Source organism: Salvelinus sp. IW2-2015, linkage group LG20 (genome assembly GCF_002910315.2).
Source record: "Salvelinus sp. IW2-2015 linkage group LG20, ASM291031v2, whole genome shotgun sequence".
In the NCBI taxonomy this organism is placed as follows: domain Eukaryota; kingdom Metazoa; phylum Chordata; class Actinopteri; order Salmoniformes; family Salmonidae; genus Salvelinus; species Salvelinus sp. IW2-2015.
This window is the reverse complement of record NC_036860.1, coordinates 62,696,338-62,724,074: the sequence shown is the minus strand read 5'-3', so window position 1 is coordinate 62,724,074 and position 27,737 is coordinate 62,696,338. Positions and strand designations below refer to the sequence as shown.

The 27,737-nt window shown below is 46.1% G+C and overlaps 1 protein-coding gene across 1 annotated transcript; it reads right to left on the bottom strand.

Moving 5' to 3' along the window:
• Nucleotides 1–3,332: 3,332 nt before the first annotated feature.
• dhx29 (DEAH (Asp-Glu-Ala-His) box polypeptide 29) lies at nucleotides 3,333–27,737 on the bottom strand. The gene is made up of 27 exons (XM_024011923.1): nucleotides 27,182–27,737; nucleotides 26,900–26,973; nucleotides 26,698–26,811; nucleotides 26,433–26,562; nucleotides 26,174–26,301; nucleotides 25,855–25,998; nucleotides 25,424–25,550; nucleotides 21,045–21,212; nucleotides 20,492–20,660; nucleotides 17,769–17,889; nucleotides 17,138–17,500; nucleotides 16,770–17,036; nucleotides 16,370–16,513; nucleotides 10,457–10,633; nucleotides 9,893–10,033; nucleotides 9,486–9,630; nucleotides 9,161–9,281; nucleotides 8,943–9,027; nucleotides 8,617–8,834; nucleotides 8,435–8,510; nucleotides 7,548–7,772; nucleotides 6,880–7,016; nucleotides 6,469–6,559; nucleotides 5,439–5,771; nucleotides 5,028–5,159; nucleotides 3,917–4,013; nucleotides 3,333–3,720 (listed from the first exon to the last, which is right to left on the bottom strand). The coding sequence occupies exons 1-27, from the start codon at nucleotides 27,345–27,347 to the stop codon at nucleotides 3,665–3,667; spliced, it is 4,149 nt and encodes a 1,382-aa protein (XP_023867691.1). The 5' UTR covers nucleotides 27,348–27,737; the 3' UTR covers nucleotides 3,333–3,664.

Sequence of the window (27,737 nt, the reverse complement as noted above, 5' to 3'; positions counted from 1 at the left end):
TCTTTACATCTGTGGTTCTAATGTATCCTCTGGCCTTCCTGACATTTAATGATGGATTCTAATGAAGTGAAGGATAAAGCCCATAATGCAAGGAGTTTTTAACAAGCAAATATCTGCTGGTTCAGTTTTTGATAATGGTGGGTCCCAGGCCTCTAATGTAAGCTCTGTACAGTAAACTATGATTATAGGCCCTCAGGGGAACTATTGAACTTTGAGCCTGTTTCTTATACTGAGGTCTGTAAAGCACTAAAGGCAATAGACAGTAAAAAGTCTGCAGGTTCCAGACAACCTGGATCCCTACCCTTAAAGATAGCAGCAGTATTATTACTTAACCTGTGCTCACATTTTCAACTTGAGTCTCTTGACCAATTCCATACCCAGCATTTGGAAATCAGCTCATGTCCTCCCACTGCTGAAGCGTGGATATCCTTCAGATGCTAATAACTATCGTCCTATCTCTAAACTCCCTATCCTGGCCAAAGTCTATGAATCCTATGAACTCCCTATCCTGGCCAAAGACTATGAATCCCGAGTGAACTCCCTATCCTGGCCAAAGTCTATGAATCCCTAGTGAACCCCTATACTGGCCAAAGTCTATGAATCCTAGTGAACTCCCTATCCTGGCCAAAGTCTATGAATCCCTAGTGAACTCCTATCCTGGCGAAGTCTATGAATCCCTAGTGAACTCCCTATCCTGGCCAAAGTCTATGAATCCCTAGTGAACTCCCTATCCTGGCCAAAGTCTATGAATCCTAGTGAACTCCTATCCTGGCCAAAGACTATGATCCCTATGGAACTCCTAATCTGCAAAGTCTATGAATCCTAGTGAACTCCCTATCCTGGCCAAAGTCTATGAACCCTAGTGAACTCCCTATCCTGGCCAAAGTCTATGAATCCCTAGTGAATCTCCCTATACTGGCCAAAGTCTATGAATCCCTAGTGAACTCCCTATCCTGGCCAAAGTCTATGAATCCTAGTGAACTCCCTATCCTGGCTGAAGTCTATGAATCCCTAGTGAACTCCCTATCTGGCCAAGTCTATGAATCCCTATGAACTCCTATCCTGGCCAAAGTCTATGAATCCCTAGTGAACTCCCTATCCTGGCCAAAGTCTATGAATCCTAGTGAACTCTATCCTGGCAAATCTATGATCCCTAGTGAACTCCCATCCTGGCCAAAGTCTATGAATCCCTAGTGAACTCCCTATCCTGGCAAAGTCTATGAATCCCTAGTGAACTCCCTATCCTGGCCAAAGTCTATGAATCCCTAGTGAACTCCCTATCCTGGCCAAGTCTATGAATCCCTAGTGAACTCCCTATCCTGGCCAAAGTCTATGAATCCCTAGTGAACTCCCTATCCTGGCCAAAGTCTATGAATCCCTAGTGAACTCACAGCTAAAAAACTTCTTAATTGAAAAGAACATACTGAGAGTGGTTCAGTCTGGCTTTAGATCGGGGCACAGCACCACAACTGCAGCTATGGCAGTGGCAAATGACATAAATGCACTTGATAAAAAGCAAAATTGTGCTGCTCTGTTTGTTGATTTATCAAAGGCATTTGATTCAGTTGATCGTGAATTGTTGCTAGCTAGACTCAGTAACATTGGTCTCAGTGAAGGGGCAGTAAACTGGTTTAGGAACTATCTTTCTGACAGAACACAATGTGTATATACTGACAATCCCAAGTCTAGCTTTCTTGAGATTAATAAAGGTGTGCCCCAGGGTTCCATTTTAGCTCCTGTGTTGTTCTCAATTTGTATGAATGATTTGGGAAATGGAATGCAACCAGCAAAGTTGCATCTATATGCCGATGATAGTCATATATTCATGTGCTCCTTYTCTGGTTCAGGCTGTTGAAGAGCTCCAGACTGCTTTTCAGTCACCACAGGCCTCCTTTTATGGTCTCAAACTGATCTTGAATGTGCAAAAAACTAAATGAATGACCTTTACCAGAGCTCCCAGTCAGCCAGAGAAGGTTAGCATTGTCACATCTGGTGGCTTATACATTGAAAAAGTGTAATCCTACAAATACCTAGGTATATGGTTGGATGAAAAGTTGTCCTTAAAAGTTCATATGGATAATCTTGTGAGGAAGCTTAAATTGAAATTGGGTTTTTATTTTCGTAATAAGGCTTGCTTGCCGCTTATGGCTAGAAAGTAGCTTATTGAGGCCACTTTTCTCTCTGTAATTAATTATGGTGACTTGTATATGCATGCAGCCTCCTCTGTCTTACAGAGATCAGACTCTGTTTATCATGCATCCTTTATTACAAATGCCAAGTCACTCACCCACCATTGCACCTTGTACCAAATGGTAGGTTGAGACTCACTTTATATACTCAGAAAGCTACATTAGTACATGTTCATCTACAAAGCCCTTTTGGGTAAACTCCCTCTTCACCACCAGCAGTTACCATACCCCGTCTGCTAGGTGGTTTCTACTTAAAGTCCCCAGGACATTTACAGTATTAGGCAAGACTGCCTTCTCATCTTGTGCACCAGAGGCATGGAATAGTCTACAATCCATGCTTCATCAAGATACGTTAGTACCACTGAAAATCAGTCTTCTCACATAAACGTCTGTAGCGTCTGAACAGTTTGACCTAAAAACGATTATGACACCTCTATGGAAAGATGACTCTCATGAACACGATGTTCTCTGCTTTGCCCTATGACCCCCGCAAGTGTCAGGAGACACAATTGAAGTCAGTACCGTCGATGTGCCAACTTGTTTGGTAGCATCCGAACCGTTCGGGCTACAAACCAATGGGACCCAACTATAGAAAGAGTCTGAGCAACATGATGGTGTTCTAGTAAAGGCCAAAATCAATATTTTTTCCACAAACATTTTTATATATATATTTTTATACCTAAATCAAATAGCTAAATGATCCATAGTATGATCATCTTAAAACAATTCCATATGTTCAGCTTATCACCCCCCTCCCCCAACATCTTAAACTTTCAAGAATTATGCAATAAGGCCCGAGGGGGTGTGGTATATGGCCAATATACCACGGTTAACGGCTGTTCTTTGGCACGACGCAACGCAAAGTGGCTGGATACAGCACTTATCCATGGTATATTGGCCATGTACCACAAACCACTGAGGTACCTTATTGCTATTATACACTGGTTACCAACGTAATTAGAGCAGTACAAATAAATGTTTTTTCATACCCATGGTATATGGTCTGATATACCATGGCTGTCAGCCAATCAGCATTCAGGGCTCGAACCACCCAGTTTATRATCTAAAATAACTGTTTGGGCAGCACCAGTGTGGCATAATTGGAGGAATATTTCAAGGATGTTTACTAGGCGCACACACAAGGCCATTAGAGTTTTGTTTATTTTAGAAAACAAAGACATGCTAATCACCAAAGGATGTTTGTTACATTCTGAGGGAGGGAGCTATGAATTAATTTTAAATGTTTATTTCCCAAAAACAGATATCAAACATAAATTAGCCATCAAAACCACATATAGCTTTATTTTGTTTGGCAACAGTCATCATTGATAAGAGAAGAAATATGCTCTTTAATTTCATGATTTAAATGTCATTATACAGTACAACCACCACCCTTTGATCTTTAGGCTGTCCATCTGTCCTTGGACAACCATGTATGACCAAGGTCTCCAATGAGAGGTCAGAGGTCACAGTGGTCAGAAGACATTCTCCATCTTGATCAGTTCTATTATCAACTGGATGGTCTTCTCATCTACGGGAGAGAGTAAAAGAGTAAACAACACCATTTACCACTACACAGTTAAACAACACACAGCACAATGTCATGAACACAAAAAATGCAGGGGGCTTAGGAAGAGACTGGAAGGATGAGGAAGAAGGAAACAGAAAATGAGAGGGATTCAAGAGAAAAGGGAGGGGGAAAAGACAGAAAAAGGGTAGAATATTACCTTCTAGATTCATCCTTGGGTTCTCCAGCTTTTTCTCCAGTAGTGAGTCTATGAGCTTCCTCAGGTGTTTAAAGATCACTCCGATCCTCACTGGGGCCTGGGAGAGAGAGAGGAGGACATGGAGGAACAGAGATCAGACAGAGCCTTGCTTGCGACAGTATGCTCAACTACAAGGGTTTCCTGGACCTAGATTAAGGCTGCAGTCCAAACACAGTAATTTTAGCCCTCGCAATAGCCACTTTCCCTTGGGGGAATCCTTGTCAAAACCGGATGCAGTTTGATTGCCATCTTAAGTAGAGGTCCAATTCACTAACGTTGCCCCCTCGGCCCTTGATTTAGCTTGAGGGAGCGAGTGAAGAACTTTGATCACTTGTGGGGTTGATATGACCCACAATTCAATGCAAACTGTAGTCACGTGTCAAATTGAATCAACATGGCTGAATTTTCGGCATGTCAGACAAAATTATGACGCGAGCTTACTAAAAAATATATATAGATGACATTGATTTTAACATTGGAAAATTGGCTTAGTCTCGTAGTGAGGACCCTATAAAAACGTAGTTAGCTTCATAAACATATTTTTGGGGAATTCAGAAATGTATTGGAATAAATAAACTATAATACTAGCTAGCCAGCTATGGGCAACTGTAGCTAGCTACCTGACAGGACTGCTAGCTAGCTATGTTAGCTTACTAGGTACATTAATAGCTTTAGGTTGTTTGTTTTTAAACTCAATTTCAAGATTTCCTCCCACGACGTTGCCTCCCCGATCAACACTCTTCCTCGCTTGGGCAAGGGACATTTAAAGTACACTCGGATGTAACGATGTAAAACATCATTCAAGGGCTGAGGGCCGAGGGCTGTCTACTTTGAATTTGGATTGTAGCCTAAGACTAGTATTGGACTATAGAGCACTTACAATGGAGATTCTCTATTGAGAAGTTATTTTATTTTTAATCTGGGTCTGGGAAACTGGCTACAAGAGTTTGATTTTCTTTCTCTTTGTGTATCACACTGTCTCTACTGTAGCACTGACACACCTCTCTAGTCATTCACGACACAGACATAATAATAGACATGTAATACAGCTGACCCAGATATGAACTCTGACCTGGAAGTGTATCCATCCATCCAGAGAGATGAGTCTCTCCCGGTGTTGTACGTCGATGTCCCCTCCAAACAGTAGCATGGGGAAGGGAGAGATCAGTGTCGTGTCCCGCAGGTAGATCTTAGAGTATTTTACCTGAGGGAGAGTCAAAATTAGATTAAAAAATTAGCAACTTAATAGTATTTTACCTAAAATTACACACAGTAAATTATTCTATTTAGGCCTACATGGGAGTTAGAGGTTGCCCCGGCCCAGCCACACCCTTGGTTAGGATTACAAGTAGGGAGAATTTGATCCTATATCTCCAGTTAAGGGCACCTTCTACACCCAGTGAGTAATCGATTTCACCATAGAGATTACAGACGGGTAGATTGAATGATCATCGATCAATATATCTCTATGGGCCCAACTGACCTTCTCCTGGAAGAGCAGCCAGCCGCGTGTCTGCAGGCAGCGGTTGACRGAGGAGGGGTGGACTTGGGCCTTCCCCTGGGCTGTCTCCACAGAGCACGCCACCCGGTCCAGGACGTCCACAGAGGGAGTGTAGAGGATCCGCCCCACGCTGTCATACAGTCCTGCCGTCAGCACCGCGTTCAGGACACAGATCTGAGGCTTACCAAGGGGGGTGAGGGGAGCCTGGGGACCCCTGGGGTCAGACCGATCCCAGGAAGGTGGTCCTCGACCGGACCTGGAGGAACCAGAGAATCCAGCCTGGTCCATCATACGCATCAGCTCCTGTTTGATGTCCTGATGGAGAAGAGATCCAGGTTTAATGTCCTTACCAACCACTCTAAATGTCGTATGATCTCTTATAACTACTGTCACTGTGTACAGCAGTTGTACATGCTCAACAGGGTTGGGGTAAATTCAATTTCAACGGCCTCCCGAGTGGCACAGTGGTCTAAGACACTGCATCGCAGTGCTAGCTGTGCCACTAGAGATTCTGGGTTAGAGTCCAGGCTCTGTCGCAGTCGGCTGCAACCGGGAGACCCATGGGGCGGCTCATAATTGGCCCAGCGTCGTCCGGGTTAGGGGAGGGTTTTGGCGGCAGGGATGTCCTTGTCCCATCGCACACTAGCGACTCCTGTGGCGGGCCTGGCACAGTGCACGCTGACACGGTCACCAGGTGTACGGTGTTTCCTCCGGGTTAAGTGGGCATTGTGTCAAGAAGCAGTGTGGCTTGGTTGAATTGTGTTTCGGAGGACGCACGGCATCTCCCGAGTCCGTACGGGAGTTGCAGCAATGAGACAAGACTGTAACTACCAATTGGATACCACGAAATTGGGGAGAGAAAAGGGGTAAAAAATWATAATATATATTTAAAAAAAATTCAATTCAGTCAATTCAAGAAGTAAACTGAAATTCGAAATTGACCCCAACCCTGACGCTCACTGTTAAAGCATATCAGATGAGAGAACCATACACAAGTTAGAAAATAGAGTACCTCTATGGTGATGAGGGCGGTACGGTTCAGGAAGTGTTTCCTGCAGTAGGCCATTTCGGCTCGATATCCCTCACTGCGTATGTTCTTCCACCTGTTAGCAGAACAATACCATCAGGGAACAGAAACCAAGATAGTGGCTGTGCCATTAAACCGGCACAGGAACAGTCAACTTCTTCAGGGTTAGGCTATGTCTCAGTTGCTTTAGAGAGAACAGAGTCCAGGGTTTTATTTATTAGGCACAATATGGAAGAACATTTATTGAAACAGAGGTACTAGGTGAACTTGACCAAGAAACACATGTTTTCTTTACTGTTGCAAAACAATTTGCTGCCACGTGGCCAACTGAACATGACCCTGAATTAGCTATCTCAGATTTTGGTCATTCATACTTTTGAAAAAAGATGCACCTACCCCAGGTAAGCATTGTAGATAGTCAGGTGATCCGAGTTGGCTACAGCCAGGGCAGCTTTAGCCAGGTTAGCCTGATCCTTCTGGTTCATGGGTGTGGCAAAGGGAGACTTCTCCGAGATCGCTGCTGCTATAGTCGCCTGCAATACAATTACATTCAGTCATCATGGAAATTAGATTTATCCTTTAAAGCTGGAATCCTTAGTTGCTACATCTATTTTTGGACTTAAAAATAAATGATATATACCCATTTATTCTTGAAGAAAATAACTTCTAAATGCCTCATGAGCTTAGTTCAACTGTCGTACCCCATCAGTACCCAAAATATAAGCTTGTTTTACTCCAATATTTGTAAACAATGTCAAATGTAAACAAACACTGTATAGCCTGAAAACATGGTTAAAACTATAATTTTGAGATCATGGATGGTCAGTCCTTGAATCCATAGCCCTGTCTATGAATTTGATAGTGGTTAAATTTCTCCAGGCCCATCCCTCAGCTTTTTACCAAGACACAGGCGGGGTGACTGCTTTGTTCTTGTTTCAATTAAGGATTCTAGCTTTAACTAGTTGAGTCCCATTTCACATTGTTGATTGCTGATTTTGCAAGCAGTTAATACAATACAATGCTAATTCAGAAATGAATGACACCCCGCATGGACTGTAACTTACAATGGGGTCCAGGCAGCCCAAGATGGCCCCAAAGATGAGCATCTTGCCGATCTTGACGTTGACAGGCAAGGTGGCGAGATGGTGACCCAGCGGGGTGAGGGCGTGGCCCTCCGGTATACACGCTCCGATCCGCCGGAGCAGGCACACGGCGTTACTCACAGACTGGGGCTGGGGCGCATCTAGGGCTCGACACAGGAACTCCTCTGGAGAGCCATACTCACATTTCTGTAGAGGGGACAGAGACGGAACAGTGGTGGTTGGGGTGGTTTACAGTGGTTGGGGTGGTTTACAGTGGTTATGGTGGTTTACAGTGGTTATGGTGGTTTACAGTGGTTATGGTGGTTATGGTGGTTGGGGTGGTTTACAGTGGTTATGGTGGTTGGGGTGGTTACTGTGGTTACGGTGGTTGGGGTGGTTACGGTGGTTGGGGTGGTTACGGTGGTTGGGGTGGTTATGGTGGTTGGGGTGGTTACTGTGGTGGTTACTGTGGTTGGGGTGGTTACTGTGGTTGGGGTGTCTTTTTATATTTTATTTAACCAGGAAGTTACATTGAGATAGCCATCTATTTTTCAAGTGAGCCCTGTGAGTGGATTGTTCCTGTTTCTAGTATGAAGAATATCTAAGAATAATTAAGCAATAAGGCACCTCGGGGTTGTGGTAAATAGCCAAATATACCACAGCTAAGGGCTGTTCTTAGGCACAGGCCTTAGCTGTGGTATATTGGCCATTTACCACAAACCCCAGCTGCCTTATTGCTATTATAATGTAATTAGAGCAGTAAAAATAAATGTTTTGTCATACCCGTGGTATACGGTCTGATATACCACGGCTGTCAGCCAAATCACCATTCAGGGCACAAACCACCCAGTTTACAGTTGTCAGTGTACCATGATATGAAGACACAGCTCCTCCAGTGGAACCCTCAGTATCTCTGGTATGGAGTAATCCATGAAAGCCTGAAACCTGTTACATAGAAGAACATTCACAATCAGGCTGTAACTTGTGTGGCAGTAGAGGTATTTGTGTCGTAGACAGCAACTTGTTCTGTGATTGAGAGGGAGGGGCTGACCTGAATTTGGGGTAGAGGCGGAAGCAGAAGCCGTCCCGCACGCGTCCTGCCCTGCCTTGCCTCTGGAGGGCGCTGGCCTTGCTGACAAACGTCTCCACCAGGGAACTCATCTGGCTACTCTCATGGTACTTGTTTTCTTTGGTCTTTCCGGTATCAATAACGAACACAACATCAGGTATTGTTACTCCAGTTTCCGCTATGTTTGTGGACAGCACAATCTAAAATAGGGTAGACAGGGTAATAAAAATTATTTTTTCACTTTTGTTCATTCATAGCAATATGTATCTCAGTTCATCAATGCACTAAACCAACAAAAAAAACAGTACCTTCCTAACTCCAGTAGGGGGCACTGTAAATGCAGCAGCCTGGTCCTTAGATGACAGTGTGGAGTGCAGGGCTACCAGTTTGTACCTGGACAGGGAGACATAAACCAATCTCTTTATGAAAGCTAAAACCTTTGCTACAACAAAATAGTTTATAAATTGCTAGCACGCAAGATGGCATTCTCTCAGGATGACATTGTCAGTGAAGACTATAAACTCACCTGTCTTTGCCACGGAACCTCTTGTCTGTGGAGAGCAGGTCATAAAGCTGTTGGATGTGGGCCAGACCTGGGAGGAACACCAGAACAGCTCCATCCACCACTGCAAACTGAGGAGACTTATCTGGGGGAAGGGGAACAAATATTACAGTTGGCGTAACACCAATCAATCAATCAACATCTAAATTGCCCCAACATGTGTAGTACAGCCATATCAACAACAATAAACCAAATATAAACTGGACTAACTCTCCAGTCTCCAGCTCTCTCCACGTCCTCACACTGGGCTGAATGAACCCGCAACTCTGTCCAGGAGCTGTGTATTTACCCAGGTAGTCGAGCAAGTCCAGGACCAGTTCCATGTTGATTTTGTTGGGGTTCATGTACTGCAAGGCGTGGCGGGTCCGGCTGCTGAAGTGGTCCAGGTCAGGACCCAGGTCCCAGCCAGAGCCTGAGTCTTTCACTATAAACTCCTGGAGAACACACACAAAACACCATGAGTTACATATTGGTTCCTGTTCACTGTAATGCACAACATGGATCTGAGGCATTTACAGTAGTGTAGAATAGGATAGCACAATGATTCAGTATAGTTTAGGAAATAAGGCATTTCTACAGTGTTTTCAGAGACAAGTCAGTAACCAATCTGACCCTGAGACCCAATGCAGCAGGTAGGTACTATCACAAGGCCCCTGAATCCCAAAGATCTCACCCCTCTGTCATACCCTCTCTCACCTGGTGCTGCATGCTCTTCCCTCCTTTCTGCGTGAAGTTGATGTTGACCTCCTCCTCCTCCTCCAGGATCTTCTGGCTGTATTCAGAGTCCTTCTCCAGAACATAGCCCGTCTCCTCCACTATGTCCTCCAGATGGAACACCTGACAATAGAGGTGCAACAAAGCACTTCAGAACCACAGAAATAGAATGACACTTCCCGCTTTATTGCTATGGGGACACTCAAAATGGCCGACCAGTCCACCCATTATGACATTTTATTTCACCTTTCTATTCATTTTAATGATATGGTCAGAACACATCAGGACAAGACCATACAGCACGATACAACAGAACATCCGAGAGACACACTGTAACAATACTCTACTACATCGATCGCTGAAATAACATTTTATATCAGGACAACCACAAGTAGTATGATACAAATAACATCATTTTTGGCACTAAGACAGACTAGGACAGGAATATAATTCACTTGTGACAGAAAATACAATTTAAACAGAAAATACAGTTCATATTTTCATATCTGTGAACTATAGGGAAATAAAACGTTCCCAACATCTAACCTCGACAGGGAAGGTTCTGCCAGGGATGTTGACTATAGGACAGCGGTTAAAGTAGGCAGCGAACTTATCACAGTCGACCGTGGCGCTCATCATGACCAGGTGCAGGTTGGACCGTTTCTGGACCACGTCCTTCAGGATGGTCAGCAGGAAATCAGACTGGACGCTGCGTTCATGGACCTAGAATGGACGAGACAGACAGCGTGTTTGATGGGATCAGTTTGAGCAAGGCAAGGCGCAGTATAGTTTATTTTGGTTATTTGGCATGCAAGGTAATATGCAGATTAGTAAGTCTGCCCAGTTTGGCTGCAATGTAGTTGATCTGAAACATGCACAGACTGAAGTGTGAGAGTCTGACCGAACCCTGGGCACAGTGGGCAGTGTGTAAGAGGTCAGATGTCCAGACTAGAGTTTTCACGGATCCACCTGGACCCGAATTCCACAGACGCGATCGGGAACCGAGCGGGTCCAGATCCAGAATTCTAAATAATTTCACAGGTCTGCGTCAGATCTGATATGATTGTCATGGGTCAAATCAAATTTTATTAGTCACATGTGCCAAATACAACAGTGAAATGCTTACTTATGAGCCCCTAACCAACAATGCAGTTATAAAAAATAAGAGTAAGAATAAGAAATAAAAGTAACAAGTAAATAAAGAGTAGCAGTAAAATAACAATAGCGAGACTATACACAGAGGGGTACCGGTACAGAGTCAATGTGTGGGTGCACCGGTTAGTTGAGGTAATATGTACATGTAGGTAAAGTTATTAAAGTGACTATGCATAGATAATAACAGCAGAGTAGCAGCGGTGTAAAAAAAGGGGGGGGAATGCAAATAGTCTGGGTAGCCATTTGATTAGATGGTCAGCCATTTGATTAAATGTTCAGGAGTCTTATGGCTTGGGGGTAGGAGCTGTTTAGAAGCTTCTTGGACCTAGACTTGGCGCTCCGGTACCGCTTGCCGTGCGGTAGCAGAGAGAACAGTCTATGACTAGGGTGGCTGGAGTCTGACAACTTTTAGGGCCTTCCTCTGACACCGCATGGTATAGAGGTCCTGGATGGCAGGAAGCTTGGCCCCAGTGATGTACTGGGCCGTACGCACTACCCTCTGTAGTGCCTTGCAGTCGGAAGCCGAGCAGTTGCCATACCAGGCAATGATGCAACCAGTCAGCAAGCTCTCGATGGTGCAGCTGTAGAACCTTTTGAGGATCTGAAGACCCATCCCAAATCTTTTCAGTCTCCTTAGGGGGAATAGGTTTTGTCGTGCCCGCTTCACAACTGTCTTGGTGTGCTTGGACCATGTTAGTTTGTTGGTGATGTGTACACCAAGGAACTTGAAGCTCTCAACCTGCTCCACTCCAGCCCCGTCGATGAGAATGGTGGTGAGCTCTGTCCTCTTTTTCCTGTAGTCCACAATCATCTCCTTTGTCTTGATCACGTTGAGGGAGAGGTTGTTGTCCTGGCACCACACAGCCAGGTCTCTGACCTCCTCCCTATAGGCTGTCTCGTCGCTGTCGGTGATCAGGCCTACCACTGTTGTGTCATCGGAAAACTTAATGATGGTGTTGAAGTCGTGCCTGGCCGTGCAGTCATGAGTGAACAGGGAGTACAGGAGGAGACTGAGCACGCACCCCTGAGGGGCCCCTGTGTTGAGGATCAGCGTGGCGGATGTGTTGTTACCTACCCTTACCACCGGGGGACGGCCTGTCAGGAAGTCCAGGATCCAGTTGCAGAGGGAGATGTTTAGTCACAGGGTCCTTTGCTTAGTGATGAGCGTTGAGGGCACTATGGTGTTGAACGCTGAGCTGTAGTCAATGAATAGCATTCTCACATAGGTGTTCCTTTTGTCCAGGTGAGAAAGGGCAGTGTGGGGTGCAATAGAGATGGCATCATCTGTGGATCTGTTAGGGTGGTATGCAAATTGGAATGGGTCTAGGGTTTCTGGGATAATGGTGTTGATGTGAGCCATGACCAGCCTTTCAAAGCCCTTCATGGCTACAGACGTGAGTGCTTTGGGTCGGTAGTCATTTAGCCAGGTTACCTTAGTGTTCTTGGACACAAGGACTATGGTGGTCTGCTTAAAACATGTCGGTATTACAGACTCGGACAGGGAGCGGTTGATAATGTCAGTGAAGACACTTGCCAGTTGGTCAGCGTATGCTCGCAGTACATGTCTTGGTAATCCGTCTGGCCCTGCGGCCTTGTGAATGTTGACCTGTTTAAAGGTCTTACATCGGCTGCGGAGAGCGTGATCACACAGTCTTCCGGCAACAGCTGGTGCTCTCATGCATGTTTCAGTGTTATTTGCCTCGAAGCGAGCATAGAAGTAGTTTAGCTCGTCTGGTAGGCCTGTGTCACTGGGCAGCTATTGGCTGTGCCTCTCTTTGTAGTCTGTAATGGTTTGCAAGCCCTGCCACATCCGACGAGCGTCAGAGTCGGTGTAGTACGATTCGATCTTAGTCCTGTATTGACGATTTGCCTGTTTGATGGTTCGTCGGAGCGGCAGCTCTAGCCTTTAGCTCAGTGTGGATGTTGCCTGTAATCCATGGCTTCTGGTTGGGGTATGTATGTACGTATGGTCAATGTGGGGACGACATCATCAATGCACTTATTGATGGAGCCAATGACTGATATGGTGTACTCCTCAATGCCATCAGAGGAATCCCGGAACATATTCCAGTCTGTGCTAGCAAAACAGTCCCGTGGCTTAGCATCTGCTTCATCTGACCACTTTTTTATTGATCTGAGTCACTGGTGCTTCCTGCTTAAAAACAATTTTGTAAGCAGGAATCAGGAGGATAGAATTATGGTCAGATTTTCCAAATGGAAGGCGAGGGAGAGCATTGTACACGTCTCGGGTATGTGTAATTTTTACTGACTTGTCAGAAAGGGCCCTTACAGATCAGAGTGTGACTGCTGCAGTAGAGAGACATTCTAATGCAGCTGCTCTTGCTTTTCATGAGAATGTAGCGTGGCACGTGTAATTTGTTGTTGGCCAATCATAAGTCATCAAGCGGCAATAGGCTACAGTCATAGAGCCTCGCTCCGTGTGTGGCAAAAGCTAGGAGATAAACTACACACCTTCCCAGAGAGTGGAGGCTGTTATAGCAGCAAAGTGGGGCCCAACTCCATATTAATGCCCATGATTTTGGAATGAGCAGGTGTTCAACGAGCAGGTGTCCACATACTTTTGTTTTTGCCATGTTGTGTATTTAATCAATGGAAGATGTAATTAAAATGACGGAATTAAAAGAAGAAGGACAGGCTACAAGGACCAAGAGCCAACAGGTAGGCAGGCTGCTACTTAATATTCTGAATGGAGTTGTTCCCTAGCCTCAATTAGCCTAGCTAGCTAGCGTTAGCTATCTTAACTAACTCTCCTGATTTTATGCAGTCAAGACAGGTACCACGTAATCATATTTGATGACAAATAACCTAGTTATGGCAGCTATTTTTATTTATTTATTTAATTTATTTCACCTTGATTTAACCAGGTAGGCAAGTTGAGAACAAGTTCTCATTTACATTTGCGACCTGGCCAAGATAAAGCAAAGCAGTTCGACACATACAACAACACAGAGTTACACATGTAGTAAAAAAAAAMCAGTCAATAATACAGTAGAAAAATACATCTATATACAATGCGAGCAAATGAAGTGAGATAAGGGAGGTAAAGGCAAAAAAAGGCCATGGTGGCGTAGTAAATACAATATAGCAAGTAAAACACTGGAATGGTAGATTTGCAGTGGAATAATGTGCAAAGTAGAAATAGAAATAATGGGGTGCAAAGGAGCAAAATAAATAAATAAATACAGTAGGGGAAGAGGTAGTTGTTTGGGCTAAATTATAGATGGGCTATGTACAGGTGCAGTAATATGTGAGCTGCTATGACAGCTGGTGCTTAAAGCTAGTGAGGGAGATAAGTGTTTCCAGTTTCAGAGATTTTTGTAGTTCGTTCCAGTCATTGGCAGCAGAGAACTGGAAGGAGAGGCGGCCAAAGTAGTTATTGGCTTTGGGTGACCAGAGAGATATACCTGCTGGAGCACGTGCTACAGGTGGGTGCTGCTATGGTGACCATCGAGCTGAGATAAGTGTTTAAATGTTAAATGTTTAAATATGAAACTATTTGTGAGAAGATTAAATGTGATTTTAGCTTCTAAATGAGAGAATTGTTTTCATAAGTAAACTTATACTCACTCAGTGGCCACGCCCAAGTGAACAGACATTGGTTGAGAACTATAAAACATGCCCTTTTCTCCCCCAGTACAAAAGCCCGTTGACGTAAGTCAACCTCAGTTCCCGATGACGTGAGGACTGCTGTCCTAACATTTAAAAAGGGTCAATTTCAACGTGGAGGTGACGATCACCACGCTGGAGTGGTGAATTTCGACTAGACCAGCCAGAATACAGTGCAAGCTGATTATGGCAACTTGGTATGAACTTTGAACGATTATTCACTAAAGAAGTGATACATCCTAAACGTTGGGTTATCAGCTGCAGCTGTAAACATACATGGCCTAGGAAAGGACAGAATCTCAGAAGAACGACAGGGCACTTTAACGTACCCGCTCTACAACACTACGACCAGAAAGATTCTTCAAAGGACAATGGGGATCTCTGCTGGGTAAACCAGTCTTCCATCTTCGACCAATCTATCGAAGTGCATCTATCTTGCATTTTCCTTTTCCAAATGGGCGGTTATTAGAATGCATAAGATTCTGTATTTATGGTAGCATGGCTTCTCAAGGTCCGATAGAGATTCAATCCCTTTGTCCCTCAGTCTTCCCGCTCTTTCATTCAAACCCAACCCCCTACCTTTGTGTAACCAGCCATCATATCTGGTTAGCCCACTAGGGGCTTTTCATGACATGATAAGTAATCAATGTATGATCTATCCTGTGTGTGTGTGTATATATGCACTGCTCAAAAAAATTAAGGGAACACTTAAACAACACAATGTAACTCCAAGTCAATCACACTTCTGTGAAATCAAACTGTCCACTTAGGAAGCAACACTGATTGACAATAAATTTCACATTGCAAATGGAATAGACAACAGGTGGAAATTATAGGCAATTAGCAAGGACACCCCCAATAAAGGAGTGGTTCTGCAGGTGGTGACCACAGACCACTTCTCAGTTCCTATGCTTCCTGGCTGATGTTTTGGTCACTTTTGAATGCTGGCGGTGCTTTCACTCTAGTGGTAGCATGGGACGGAGTCTACAACCCACACAAGTGGCTCAGTAGTGCAGCTCATCCAGGATGGCACATCAATGCGAGCTGTGGCAAGAAGGTTTTGCTGTGTCTGTCAGCGTAGTGTCCAGAGCATGGAGGCGCTACCAGGAGACAGGCCAGTACATCAGGAGACGTGGAGGAGGCCGTAGGAGGGCAACAACCCAGCAGCAGGACCGCTACCTCCGCCTTTGTGCAAGGAGGAGCACTGCCAGAGCCCTGCAAAATGACCTCCAGCAGGCACTGCATCGCAGTACTAGAGGCGTCCCTACAGATCCAGGTTTGATCCCGGGCTGTATCATAACCGGCCGTGATCGGGAGTCCCATTGGGCGGCACACAATTGGCCCAGCGTCGTCCGGGTTAGGTTAGGGTTAGGCCGGGGGTGCTGTACTTGGCTCATCGTGCTCTAGCGACTCCTTGTGGCAGGCCGGGGGCCTGCAGGCTGACCTCGGTCGTCAGTTGAACGGTGTTTCCTCCGACACATTGGTGCGGCTGGCTTCCAGCTTAAGCAGGCGGGTGTTAAGAAGCGCGGCTAGGCGGGTCATGTTTTGGGGGACGCATGACTCGACCTTCGCCTCTCCCGAGCCCATTGGGAGGTTGCAGCGATGAGACAAGATCGAAATGGGGGAGAAAAAGGGGGTAAAATGCACAAAATAATATAAATAACAATAACTAAATACCTCGTCCACTATGATGTGGGTCAGAGAGCTGAGCATGTGGTCCTGCTGCAGCTTCCTGAGGAGAACCCCGGTGGTGCAGTACAGAAGACGGGTCGAGTCCGAAGACTTGTTCTCCATCCGGATCTGGTACCCGCACAGCGATGACTGAAACATCAACATTGTAAACAAATAATAGAAAATACCTTCATCAAATGTGTTGCATTCTGCTTTCAACTCTTCCCTTACACAACACCTAACCTTTTTGAGGCACCCTATATATCCTAAACCACACAAAACCACCTAACGTAACCCTTTAACCACTTCCACCACCCCAACCTACATGTAACTTATTGTAGTCAAGCTCAATCCAATCTCAAACCACCTAACCACTTCTACCAGCCCATCACCGATTCCCTCTAACCTTGGATCCAGGCCCGTCGTCACAGCCCAGCTCCTGAGACACCCTGCTGGCCAGACTCATGGCAGAGATCCTGCGTGGCTGGGTGACCACTATGTTACAGGGCTGGGCAGCAGCTCCCCCAGTCAGAAGCTCCTCTAGGATAAACTGGGGGATCTGGGTACTCTTCCCGCTGCCCGTCTCCCCCGCCACCACCACCACACGGTTGCGCCGCAGAGCCTCCATAACCCGCACACGGTGCTGGAACACCGGGAGCTGCTCTCTGTCCGTCTGTAGAGTTCATAAACATTTAGTAAAGTGTCACTCCACAATATTACAACTATTGATAAGACATTAAAACGGATTAAAAATAGATTAAAAACATTACAGACCTGTAACCGCCTGGACAGGGCCGAGCCACGGAGCTTCAGAAGAAGGGCCCGAGCCGCCACCTCTGCAACCCCACCACCTCTCTCCTTCGGGGTAATGGTTTTCCCTGGGTCCTCCTCTTCTTCCAGGTTGGCCAGGCTCTCCCAGTCATCCTCGAGCTCGTTTCCAGCTCCCTGCAGCCCTGGCTGGGGAGAAGGACACTTCTTCTGGGGTTGCTGCTGCTTCAGCCGGGTCAGCAGTCGGGCGATGAACTGGTCTCGGGGTTTGTTGATGGCTGTGCGGAGCTCCTCCTCCTCTGCTTGCTCGCTGTCCCGCCACTCCAGCCACACCTCACGGTACGTGGGAGGGATCAACATATGGACTGACTGGGATGGCGAGAGAGAGAGAGACAGAGAGTGAGAGACAGACAGACACACACAGATAGAGAAAGAGAGACAGACAGTGAGAGAGAGAGACAGACAGACACAGACAGAGAGAAAGAGCGAGAGAGAGACAGACAGAGAAATAAAGAGAGAGACACACACAGACAGAGAGAGAGACACAGACAGAGACACAGGTTACGGTTATTGGAATGTAAAACAGCATCAGAAACACACCTGACTCTAGTTGAGGTTACATACAGTATGAACTCACCTGTCCTTTACATAGGTTGTAGATGGCCAGTGTAGCACCCAGGTGCTGAGCCTGCATGCCGTCCTCAGTGAGGATATTGGGACAAACCTCCAAAACATCATCCAGTCTCTGAACACGAACCCTGGGAGAAACAATACCAGTCTTACTGTAAGACAAAAGTTAATCACAACACATCATACACTGTCTAAGTCTGGCTGACACCAAACTCCAAGTCTTCCTGACTTCACCACCTGGAAAGGCTCCTTGATGTTGCAGGCACCATAATGAAGGGGGCTGTGATTTTCTACTGGTTGGTTCTCCTCTGTGTCTTTCTCACTCAAACTCCCACATAGACAACCACACACAGCCCCCGAGCCCCACTGCCCCTAACCCGGATTGGTTCTTTCAAACTTTTTTCTTTCCTGGGGGTTGAGACCTCATGGAAGTGGGCGGCGCTCAGGGGCTGTGTGTGGTTGTATCAGGGTTAGGGAGTGGTGCTCAGGGGCTGTGTGTGGTTGTATCAGGGTTAGGGAGTGGTTGCGCAGGGGCTGCTGGTGGCTGTTACAGGGTTAAGGAGTGGTGCTCAGGGGCTGTGTTGTGGTTGTATCAGGGTTAGGGAGTGGTGCTCAGGGGCTGTGTGTGGTGTTATCAGGGTTAGGGAGTGGTGCTTCAGGGGCTGTGTGTGTGCTGTATCAGGGTTAGGGAGTGGTTGCTCAGGGGCTGTGTGTGGTTGTATCAGGGTTAGGAGTGGTGCTCAGGGGCTGTGTGTGGTTGTACAGGGTTAGGGAGTGGTGCTCAGGGGCTGTGTGTGGTTGTATCAGGGTTAGGGAGTGGTGTGCTCAGGGGCTGTGTGTGGTTGTATCAGGGTTAGGGAGTGGTGCTCAGGGCTGTGTGTGGTTGTATCAGGGTTAGGGAGTGGTGCTCAAGGGCTGTGTGTGGTTGTATCAGGGTTAGGGAGTGGGCTCAGGGGCTGTGTGTGGCTGTATCAGGTTAGGGAGTGGCGTCCAGGGGCTGTGTGGTGGATGTATCAGGGTTATGGGTGCGCTCAGGGGCTGTGTGTGGGCTGTATCAGGGTTGGAGTGGTGCTCAGGGGCTGTGGGTTGTCTCAGGGTTAGGAGTGGTGCTCAGGGGCTGTGTGTGGTGTATCAGGTTAGGAGTTGGTGCTCAGGGCTGGTGCTGTGGCTGTATCAGGTTAGGGAGTGGGCTCAGGGGCTGTGTGTGGTTTGATCAGGGTTAGGGAGTGGGTCTCAGGGGCTGTGTGTGGTGTATCAGGTTAGGGAGTGGGCTCAGGGGCTGGTTGTGCTGTATCAGGGTTAGGGAGTGGTGCTCAGGGCTGTGTGTGGTTGTATCAGGGTTAGGGAGTGGTGCTCAGGGGCTGTGTGTGTTGTATCAGGGTAGGGAGTGGTGCTCAGGGCTGTGTGTGGCTGTATCAGGGTTAGGGAGTTGGTGCTCAGGGGCTGTGTGTGGCTGTATCAGGGTTAGGAGTGGGTGCTCAGGGGCTGTGTGTGGTTGTATCAGGGTTAGGGAGTGGTGCTCAGGGCTGTGTGTGTGTTATCAGGGTTAGGGAGTGGTGCTCAGGGGCTGTTGTGTGGTGATCAGGGTTAGGGATGGTGCTTCAGGGGCTGTGGTGTGATGGTTGGGTCAGGGTTTAGGGCGGGTGGTGCTCAGGGGCTGTGTGTGGTGTATCCAGGTTAGGAGTGGTGCGCTCAGGGGCTGTGTGTGGTGTATCAGGTTAGGGAGTGTGCTCAGGGGCTGTGTGTGGCTGTATCAGGGTTAGGGATGGTGGCTCAGGGGCTGTGTGTGGCTGTATCAGGGTTTAGGGGAGTGGTGCTCAGGGGCTGTGTGTGGTTGTATCAGGGTTAGGGAGTGGCTCAGGGTGTGTGTGGCTGTATCAGGGTTAGGGAGTGGTGCTCAGGGGCTGTGTGTGGTTGTATCAGGGGTTAGGGAGTGGTGCTCAGGGCTGTGTGTGGTTGTATCAGGGTTAGGGAGTGGTGCTCAGGGGCTGTGGTGTGTTTGTATTCAGGGTTAGGGTGTGTGCTCAGGGGCTGTGTGTGGTTGTATCAGGGTTAGGAGTGGTGCTCAGGGGCTGGTGTGTGGTGTATCAGGGGGTTAGGGAGTGGTGCTCAGGGGCTTGTGTGGTTGTATCAGGGTTAGGGAGTGGTGCTCAGGGGCTGTGTGTGGCTGTATCAGGGTTAGGAGTGGTGCTCAGGGGCTGTGTGTGGTTGTTATCAGGGTTAGGGGGTGGTGCTCAGGGGCGGTGTGTGGGTTGTATCAGGTTAGGGAGTGGTGCTCAAGGGGCTGTGTGTGGCTGTATCAGGGTTAGGGAGTGGTGCTCAGGGGCTGTGTGTGGCTGTATCAGGGTTAGGGAGTGGCGCTCAGGGGCTGTGTGTGGTTGTTCATATGGTTGTGCGTGAATTCTGCATTTAAAACAGACTCCTGTCCAGACCAGTGTGTCAGCTCTCCCTGGCTATGTACCATGTCAGCCAGGCTAAAACTGTCCATCTTCCAAACACTAACCCTGGAGGATAACAGATTGCAGAAAACGGATGTGCAGCTTCTCTGATTACCAATGTTAAGGTCAATTTAATTTTAGTGCAGCTAATTCAGTAAAATAAACTGAAATTCCAACTCAATGAAAACTCATTGAAAAAGCAGAGTTGACTGAATGAAATGGCATTGACCACAAGCCTGTGGACTACTTTAACAACATGCCAGAGATCCTGAGATTGGATCCAATCACTCACCTGCACTTCCAGTATCTCCCAGCAGCAACCTTCTGGAAGGAGGGAGCAGGGCTCTTAGGGAGGTTCTTCCTGACCCAGTCAATCAGGAACTGTTTGGGGGACTTGCCGGTCCAGCTGCGAGCCGTGTAGTCAAAGTTACGGATGTCTTTAGGCTCATTATTTTTCGCTGCTGAGGAGACAGAAAAAAATGTGATGTTTTAATACGAAACCTCAGTACCACACTCAGTTATACTGTAATGTGTAGGATTTTACTACACAACTTAGTATGCAATTGTACACTCATATACCACTGCCATGCACTATTGTTTTGAATAAGTATAGATACAGTGCATCATATACTCAGTTGACACCACAGGAGGCTGGTGGTGCCTTAATTGGGGAGGACGGACTCCTGGTAATGGCTGGAGCGGAATAGGTGGAATGGTATCACCAACATCAAACACATGGTTTCCATGTGTTTGATGCCATTCCATTTGCTCCGTCCCTGCCATTATTATGAGCTGTCCTCCCCTCAGATTGACCAAACAAAGATATTTGGTCAAACCATACTTACTTTTCTCTGCGGGAGGGGGCGTTTCCTTTTCAGCTTGTTCAAACAGGCCGAATGCCAGTTCTTCCTTCCCCTCAGTTGGAGCAGGTGGTTTCTTCTCCTCGATTTTGGGTGTGTCTACAACTTTTATCGCTGTGTTGAACATAGGATGAGATTCTAGTGGCTTCATCTCTAAAATGTGAATAGAAACATAACCATTAATATGTGGTGTGAAAATAAAACCTATATAAACTCAGCAAAAAAAGAAATGTCCCTTTTTCAGGACCCTGTCTTTCAAAGATAATTCGTAAAAATCCAAATAACTTCACAGATCTTCATTGTAAAGGGTTTAAACACGGTTTCCCATGCTTGTTCAATGAATCATAAACAATTAATGAACATGCACCTGTGGAACAGTTGTTAAGACACTAACAGCTTACAGACGGTAGGCATTTAAGGTCACAGCTATGAAAATTTAGGACACTAAAGAGGCCTTTCTACTGACTCTGAAAAACACCAAAAGAAAGATGCCCAGGAAGGAGGCATGAGGACTGCAGATGTGGCCAGGGCAATAAATTGCGATGTCCGTACTGTGAGACACCTAAGACAGCGCTACAGGGAGACAGGACGGACAGCTGATCGTCCTCGCAGTGGCAGACCACGTGTAACAACACCTGCACAGGAACGGTACATCCGAACATCACACCTGCGGGACAGGTACAGGATGGCAACAACAACTGCCCGAGTTACACCAGGCATGCACAATCCCTCCATCAGTGCTCAGACTGTGCTCAGTAGGCTGAGAGAGGCTGGACTGAGTGCTTGTAAGCCTGTTGTAAGGCAGGTCCTCACCAGACATCCCCGGCAACAACGTTGTCTATGGGCACAAACCCGTCGCTGGACCAGACAGGACTGGCAAAAAGTGCTCTTCACTGACGAGTCGCAGTTGTCTCACCAGGGGTGATAGCCGGATTCGCGTTTATCGTCGAAGGAATGAGCGTTACACTGAGGCCTGTACAGTCGTGGCCAAAAGTTTTGAGAATGACACAAATATTAATTTTCACAAAGTCTGCTGCCTCAGTGTCTTTTTTGTCAGATATTACTATGGAATACTGAAGTATAATTATAAGCATTTCATAAGTGTCAAAGGCTTTTTATTGACAATTACATGAAGTTGATGCAAAGAGTCAATATTGTGCTGTTGACCCTTCTTTTTCAAGGCCTCTGCAATCCACCCTGGCATGCTGTCAATTAACTTCTGGGCCACATCCTGACWGATGGCAGCCCATTCTTGCATAATCAATGCTTGGAGTTTGTCAGAATTTGTGGATTTTTGTTTGTCCACCCGCCTCTTGAGGATTGACCACAAGTTCTCAATGGGATTAAGGTCTGGCGAGKGTCCTGGCCATGGACCCAAAATATAATATAATATATGTTTTGTTCCCCGAGCCACTTAGTTATCACTTTGCCTTATGGCAAGGTGCTCCATCATGCTGGAAAAGGCATTGTTCGTCACCAAACTGTTCCTGGATGGTTGGGAGAAGTTGCTCTCAGAGGATGTGTTGGTACCATTCTTTATTCATGGCTGTGTTCTTAGGCAAAATTGTGAGTGAGCCCACTCCCTTGCCTGAGAAGCAACCCCACACACGAATGGTCTCAGGATGCTTTACTGTTGGCATGACACAGGACTGATGGTAGCACTCACCTTGTCTTCTCTGGACAAGCTTTTTTTCCCCAGATGCCCCAAACAATAGGAAAGGGGATTCATCAGAGAAAATGACTTTACCCCAGTCCTCAGCAGTCCAATCCCTGTACCTTTTGCAGAATATCAGTCTGTGCCTGATGTTTTTCCTGGAGAGAAGTGGCTTCTTTGTTGCCCTTCTTGACACCAGGCCATCCTCCAAAAGTCTTCGCCTCACTGTGCGTGCAGATGCACTCACACCTGCCTGCTGCCATTCCTGAGCAAGCTCTGTACTGGTGGTGCCCCGATCCCACAGCTGAATCAACTTTAGGAGACAGTCCTGGCGCTTGCCGGACTTTCTTGGGCGCCCTGAAGCCTTCTTCACAACAATTGAACCGCTCTCCTTGAAGTTCTTGATGATCCGATAAATGGTTGATTTAGGTGCAATCTTACTGGCAGCAATATCCTTGCCTGTGAAGCCCTTTTTTTGTGCAAAGCAATGATGACGGCACGTGTTTCCTTGCAGGTAACCATGGTTGACAGAGGAAGAACAATGATTCCAAGCACCACCCTCCTTTTGAAGCTTCCAGTCTGTTATTCGAACTCAATCAGCATGACAGAGTGATCTCCAGCCTTGTCCTCGTCAACACTCACACCTGTGTTAACGAGAGAATCACTGACATGATGTCAGTTGGTCCTTCTGTGGCAGGGCTGAAATGCAGTGGAAATGTTTTTTGGGGATTCAGTTAATTTGCATGGTAAGGAGGGACTTTGCAATTCATCTGATCACTCTTCATAACATTCTGGAGTATCTGCAAACTGCCATCACACAAACTGAGGCAGCAGACTTTGTGAAAATTAATATTTGTGTCATTCTCAAAACTTTTGGCCACGACTGTACTCTGGAGCTTGGAGGTGGAGGGTCCGTCATGGTCTGGGGAGGTGTGTCACAGCATCATCGGACTGAGCTGGTTGTCATTGTAGGCAATATCAACGCTGTGCGTTACAGGGAAGACATCCTCCTCCCTCATGTGGTACCCTTCCTGCAGGCTCATCCTGACATGACCCTCCAGCATGACAATGCCATTCAGCCATACTGCTCGTTCTGTGCGTTAGTTCCTACAAGAGAGGAATGTCAGTGTTCTGCCATGGCCAGCGAAGAGCCCGGATCTCAATCCCATTGAGCACGTCTGGGACCTGTTGGATCGGAGGGTGAGGGCTAGGGCCAGGTGCCTTGGTGGAAGAGTGAGGTAACATCTCACAGCAAGATCTGGTGCAGTCCATGAGGAGGAGATGCACTGCATTACTTAATGCAGCTGGTGGCCACATCAGATACTGACTGTTACTTTTGATTTTGACCCCCCCTTTGTTCAGGGATGCATTATTCCATTTCTGTTAGTCACATGTCTGTGGAACTTGTTCAGTTTATGTCTCAGTTGTTGAATCTTGTTATGTTCATACAAATATTTACACGTTAAGTTTTTTGAAAATAAACGCAGTTGACAGTGAGAGGACGTTTCTTTTTTTGCTGAGTTTACTTCTAGGAAATATTATCAAAAAAGATGCTCTGTGGTCAAATACGGAACATTGATGAATATGTTATTGTAAATAGTTTGAAAGAATGTATGCAGATCAGGGGTGGGCAACTGGCAGCGRCCCCCATTATGTAGACCCACGGATACATTTCCAAATACCAAAACAACAAATATTTACAGTACCATAGGACTGGTACTGTATATACTGTATATTTTTTAGGAACTCAGTCGAGGTCTCTGCTTACTGTTGAGAGTTAGAATAGTAGAATACAAAGTGCAATTTCGAAAATTGGTTGTGCGTCAGCAGTTTCTCTTTCTATGTCAGTCAGTAGCTACGTTTCCATCCAGTTTGCAACAGATTTTCATGCAAATATATATTTTTTTGTATATAACAATATGAGCATTTTCCCACCAGGGATGTGTTTAAATTAAACTGACCTTTTGTGGATAAAAGGCTGTGCGTGATGACGTAGTGCACATAAAAATGTACTTTTGCCATTAGATTCCAATGGGTTTCCATCACATTTTCAACTCTACTGATGGTTTTGTCACAGAACTGTTGTTATATAGCAAATATGCCTAATCTGGTCTTGGCAGATGTGCTCTAACCAACAGCTGGCAGATACAGTGCGGGTAGGCTACCTGCATTATGAGATTATTATAGATAAGAGCGATTTATTTGTATTTGTCAAACGGCGGCCAAGCATTGATGTCAACAGAGTAAGACCCTCAATATTTATTGGAAAGGAGCATCAAGCTCATCACCTTGCACTATCAACCCCCTGTGAAGTTCATAACTTATTTAATCTGTAGTCTAAAAAACTGCATGCTTTCCTGAGTCGCAGTGGGAGGACCACACAGCATATCATCGTGTGAGTAGAATTACATGAAATGAGTTATAAAATAACAAAATCTTCTTTCTGCCCCATGGCTAAATGTGTAGAATTGGAGCAAACGTTCTTTAAAATGGCAAAATGTTTCTGTTGTTGTGGGGGGGGGGGGGCACAACATTTTGCTTAGGGCCGGCTCTGACTGCATGTGTGGGTATGGATGTGGGTACGGAGACCGACGTGCCACTGGGGCCCCTCACGATGAGTTCCGATTTTTTGTTAAACTTTGATCAAAGTTGCTCATCCCTGATATAGATAATGTGGGTGTTCAGTTGACAATGGAGGACCCAGACAGACCTTGCTGTATGACTCTGATTCTGTCCTGTGCAGTCCTCTGTCCGCCTTTGTCCTTCTTGGCCTTGGCTGTAGCAGCCATCTCCTTGGCATCGTACAGCTGTGCAGTGAGCACCAGGTACCTGTCGTTCTACACAACATCACATGACATAACCAGAGTGAAGGGAAACAGTACTACCCATCAAGTAGTACCCAGTAGTTATAGTCCCTAGAACTTTCAGAAAAGTAGCCTGGGTGCCAGTCTGTTTCTGCTCTCTTGCCAACTACTTATGGAATTGTCAGGTTAAACATTCCATAATGTGTTGGCAAGAGCGCAGAAACAGAGTTGCACCCAGGCTATGAGAAAAGTAAGACCAGCTTAGATTGTCATCATTTATACAGTACATGTCAGTGTAACAGGTGAATGTGTGACATGATTGCTGAGTTCAGCTTACCGGATCAAACTTCTCATCCAGTTCTGGGTTCCGTGTCTTCTTCCCACTCTGCTCCTCCTCTTCTTCGCTGCTCTCCTCACTGGACTGCTCTGCGTATCTAAGGATCCACTCCTTCACACTGGCCCCCTCATCCTTCACAGGCACCTGTCAACATGGAGATCACCATGGAGATGACTGATCATTCATTGACTCACAGACTCAGAATGTGTAGAAAATGTTTCCCATAATCTTACGTTGCCAGACTGTAAATGTCACATTCGCTCCGCATACTCTAAGCAACACAATAGGAAAGGGTGGATCAAGGCTATATTTTCCCCACCTTTGCCGGCTCTTTCTTCGGCTCTTTGGGAGACTCAGGTTCGGGTGCTTGGGGTGCAGGCTGGAACTTTGGCTTGGTCTCATGGTTCTCTTCCTGCATCCTCTGACTGAAACCTGCTGGCAGCTCCTCTGGAGGAGAGGAGGTGGTGGGAATGAAAGAAAGCTAGAGTAAAACGAGTCAGTCAGAGGATCAGTGAAGAAGTTTATTGCGATAAGAGGGTAAAAAAAAACAGACAATTTGAAAATCAAAGTAAAAGTACCATCTTTCAGGTTCAGGCAAAGCCAGTCGAGGGCAGAGTGCAGGTCTCCTCCATACAACACACTGCTTTTCATGGCTTCCTCAATGTGCTCCGTCTTAAACTTGAACTTCTGCAGAGCTAAGTAGAGATCCTGTATAACACAATTACAGGCTACATCATGACAGTGTAACACAAAGCATATGACATTAGAATAGATTAACAAAATACATATGACAGACATGTGAATCAAGGCTGGTTTGTTACTGTGACACATGATGTTCTTTACCAGCAGTTTCTTGTTGGTGAGTCTTCCTGATATCGGTCCTTTGTCTCCATTCTCTTGCCTGAAATCATTGATCAGTTTGATGATCTTCTTCTCCAAGTCTGTTTGAATGACAACCTGTAACAGAAGTAAAACATTTCAGAACGTGTTTATAAAGTAGTAGGCTAATAACAGAGTTAAACATCAGTCTATTCTGCACACTTACTTTGAGTATAGACTTGTCAGTGACTCCTCCTGTGTCCACTTGTGCTGTGTTTGTGAGGCTGTAGGTCTTTGGACCTGTCAAACGAGTCAATGAAAGTGTCAGACTCACACAGATGGTTTAATTATGCCTGCCATATGCCATCCAATATTGAATCGTGTATTACAGGCTATCATTACCCACCAGGGGTTTCTGACTCATAACAACAGCCACAGCCTTCTGAGACCTAACTCTGCTCAGATCTAGCTAGCTAACTAGACATTACTTTATGAGTGACATACATACCTTTTGGCTTGATTTCTTTCACAGCAGCTTTAGCAGGAGTTGGCTTCTGCTTTTTCCCAGTAGTAGCAGGGTCAGCCACGCCGTTTCCAGCAGCAGGAACATTGTTGCCTGCTGCTGCCGGTTGGGCTGTAGGGACAGTGGCTGATTTCTTCTTCTTTCCACCCATTGAGAGACTACGATCTGTTGCCCTACAGGTCTAATACATTGAAAAACATCTGCCAACAGCTAATTTCATATGTTTCTTAAAATATGACGATTGTCTTGCTACTCTAAAAACAGATAGCTAGCTAGTAACGTTAGCTAGTTAGCAAACAGCTACACCTTGCAGACACCGGTGAAAAGACAAGCACTTACAACGCAATCTGTTTGTCACGTTATAATAACACGTTATAACACCGCTGTACTAAACTAGTATATCGGCAGTATAAACGATTGACTATTCAAGAGTGGAGTCCAGCATGTTTTCTATATTCATAATAATGATGTGGCTAGTGTGCCAAATAATAAAACGCGTCTAAAATATTTTTCGCGAGTTATGAATTGGTAGTTTCCGGTT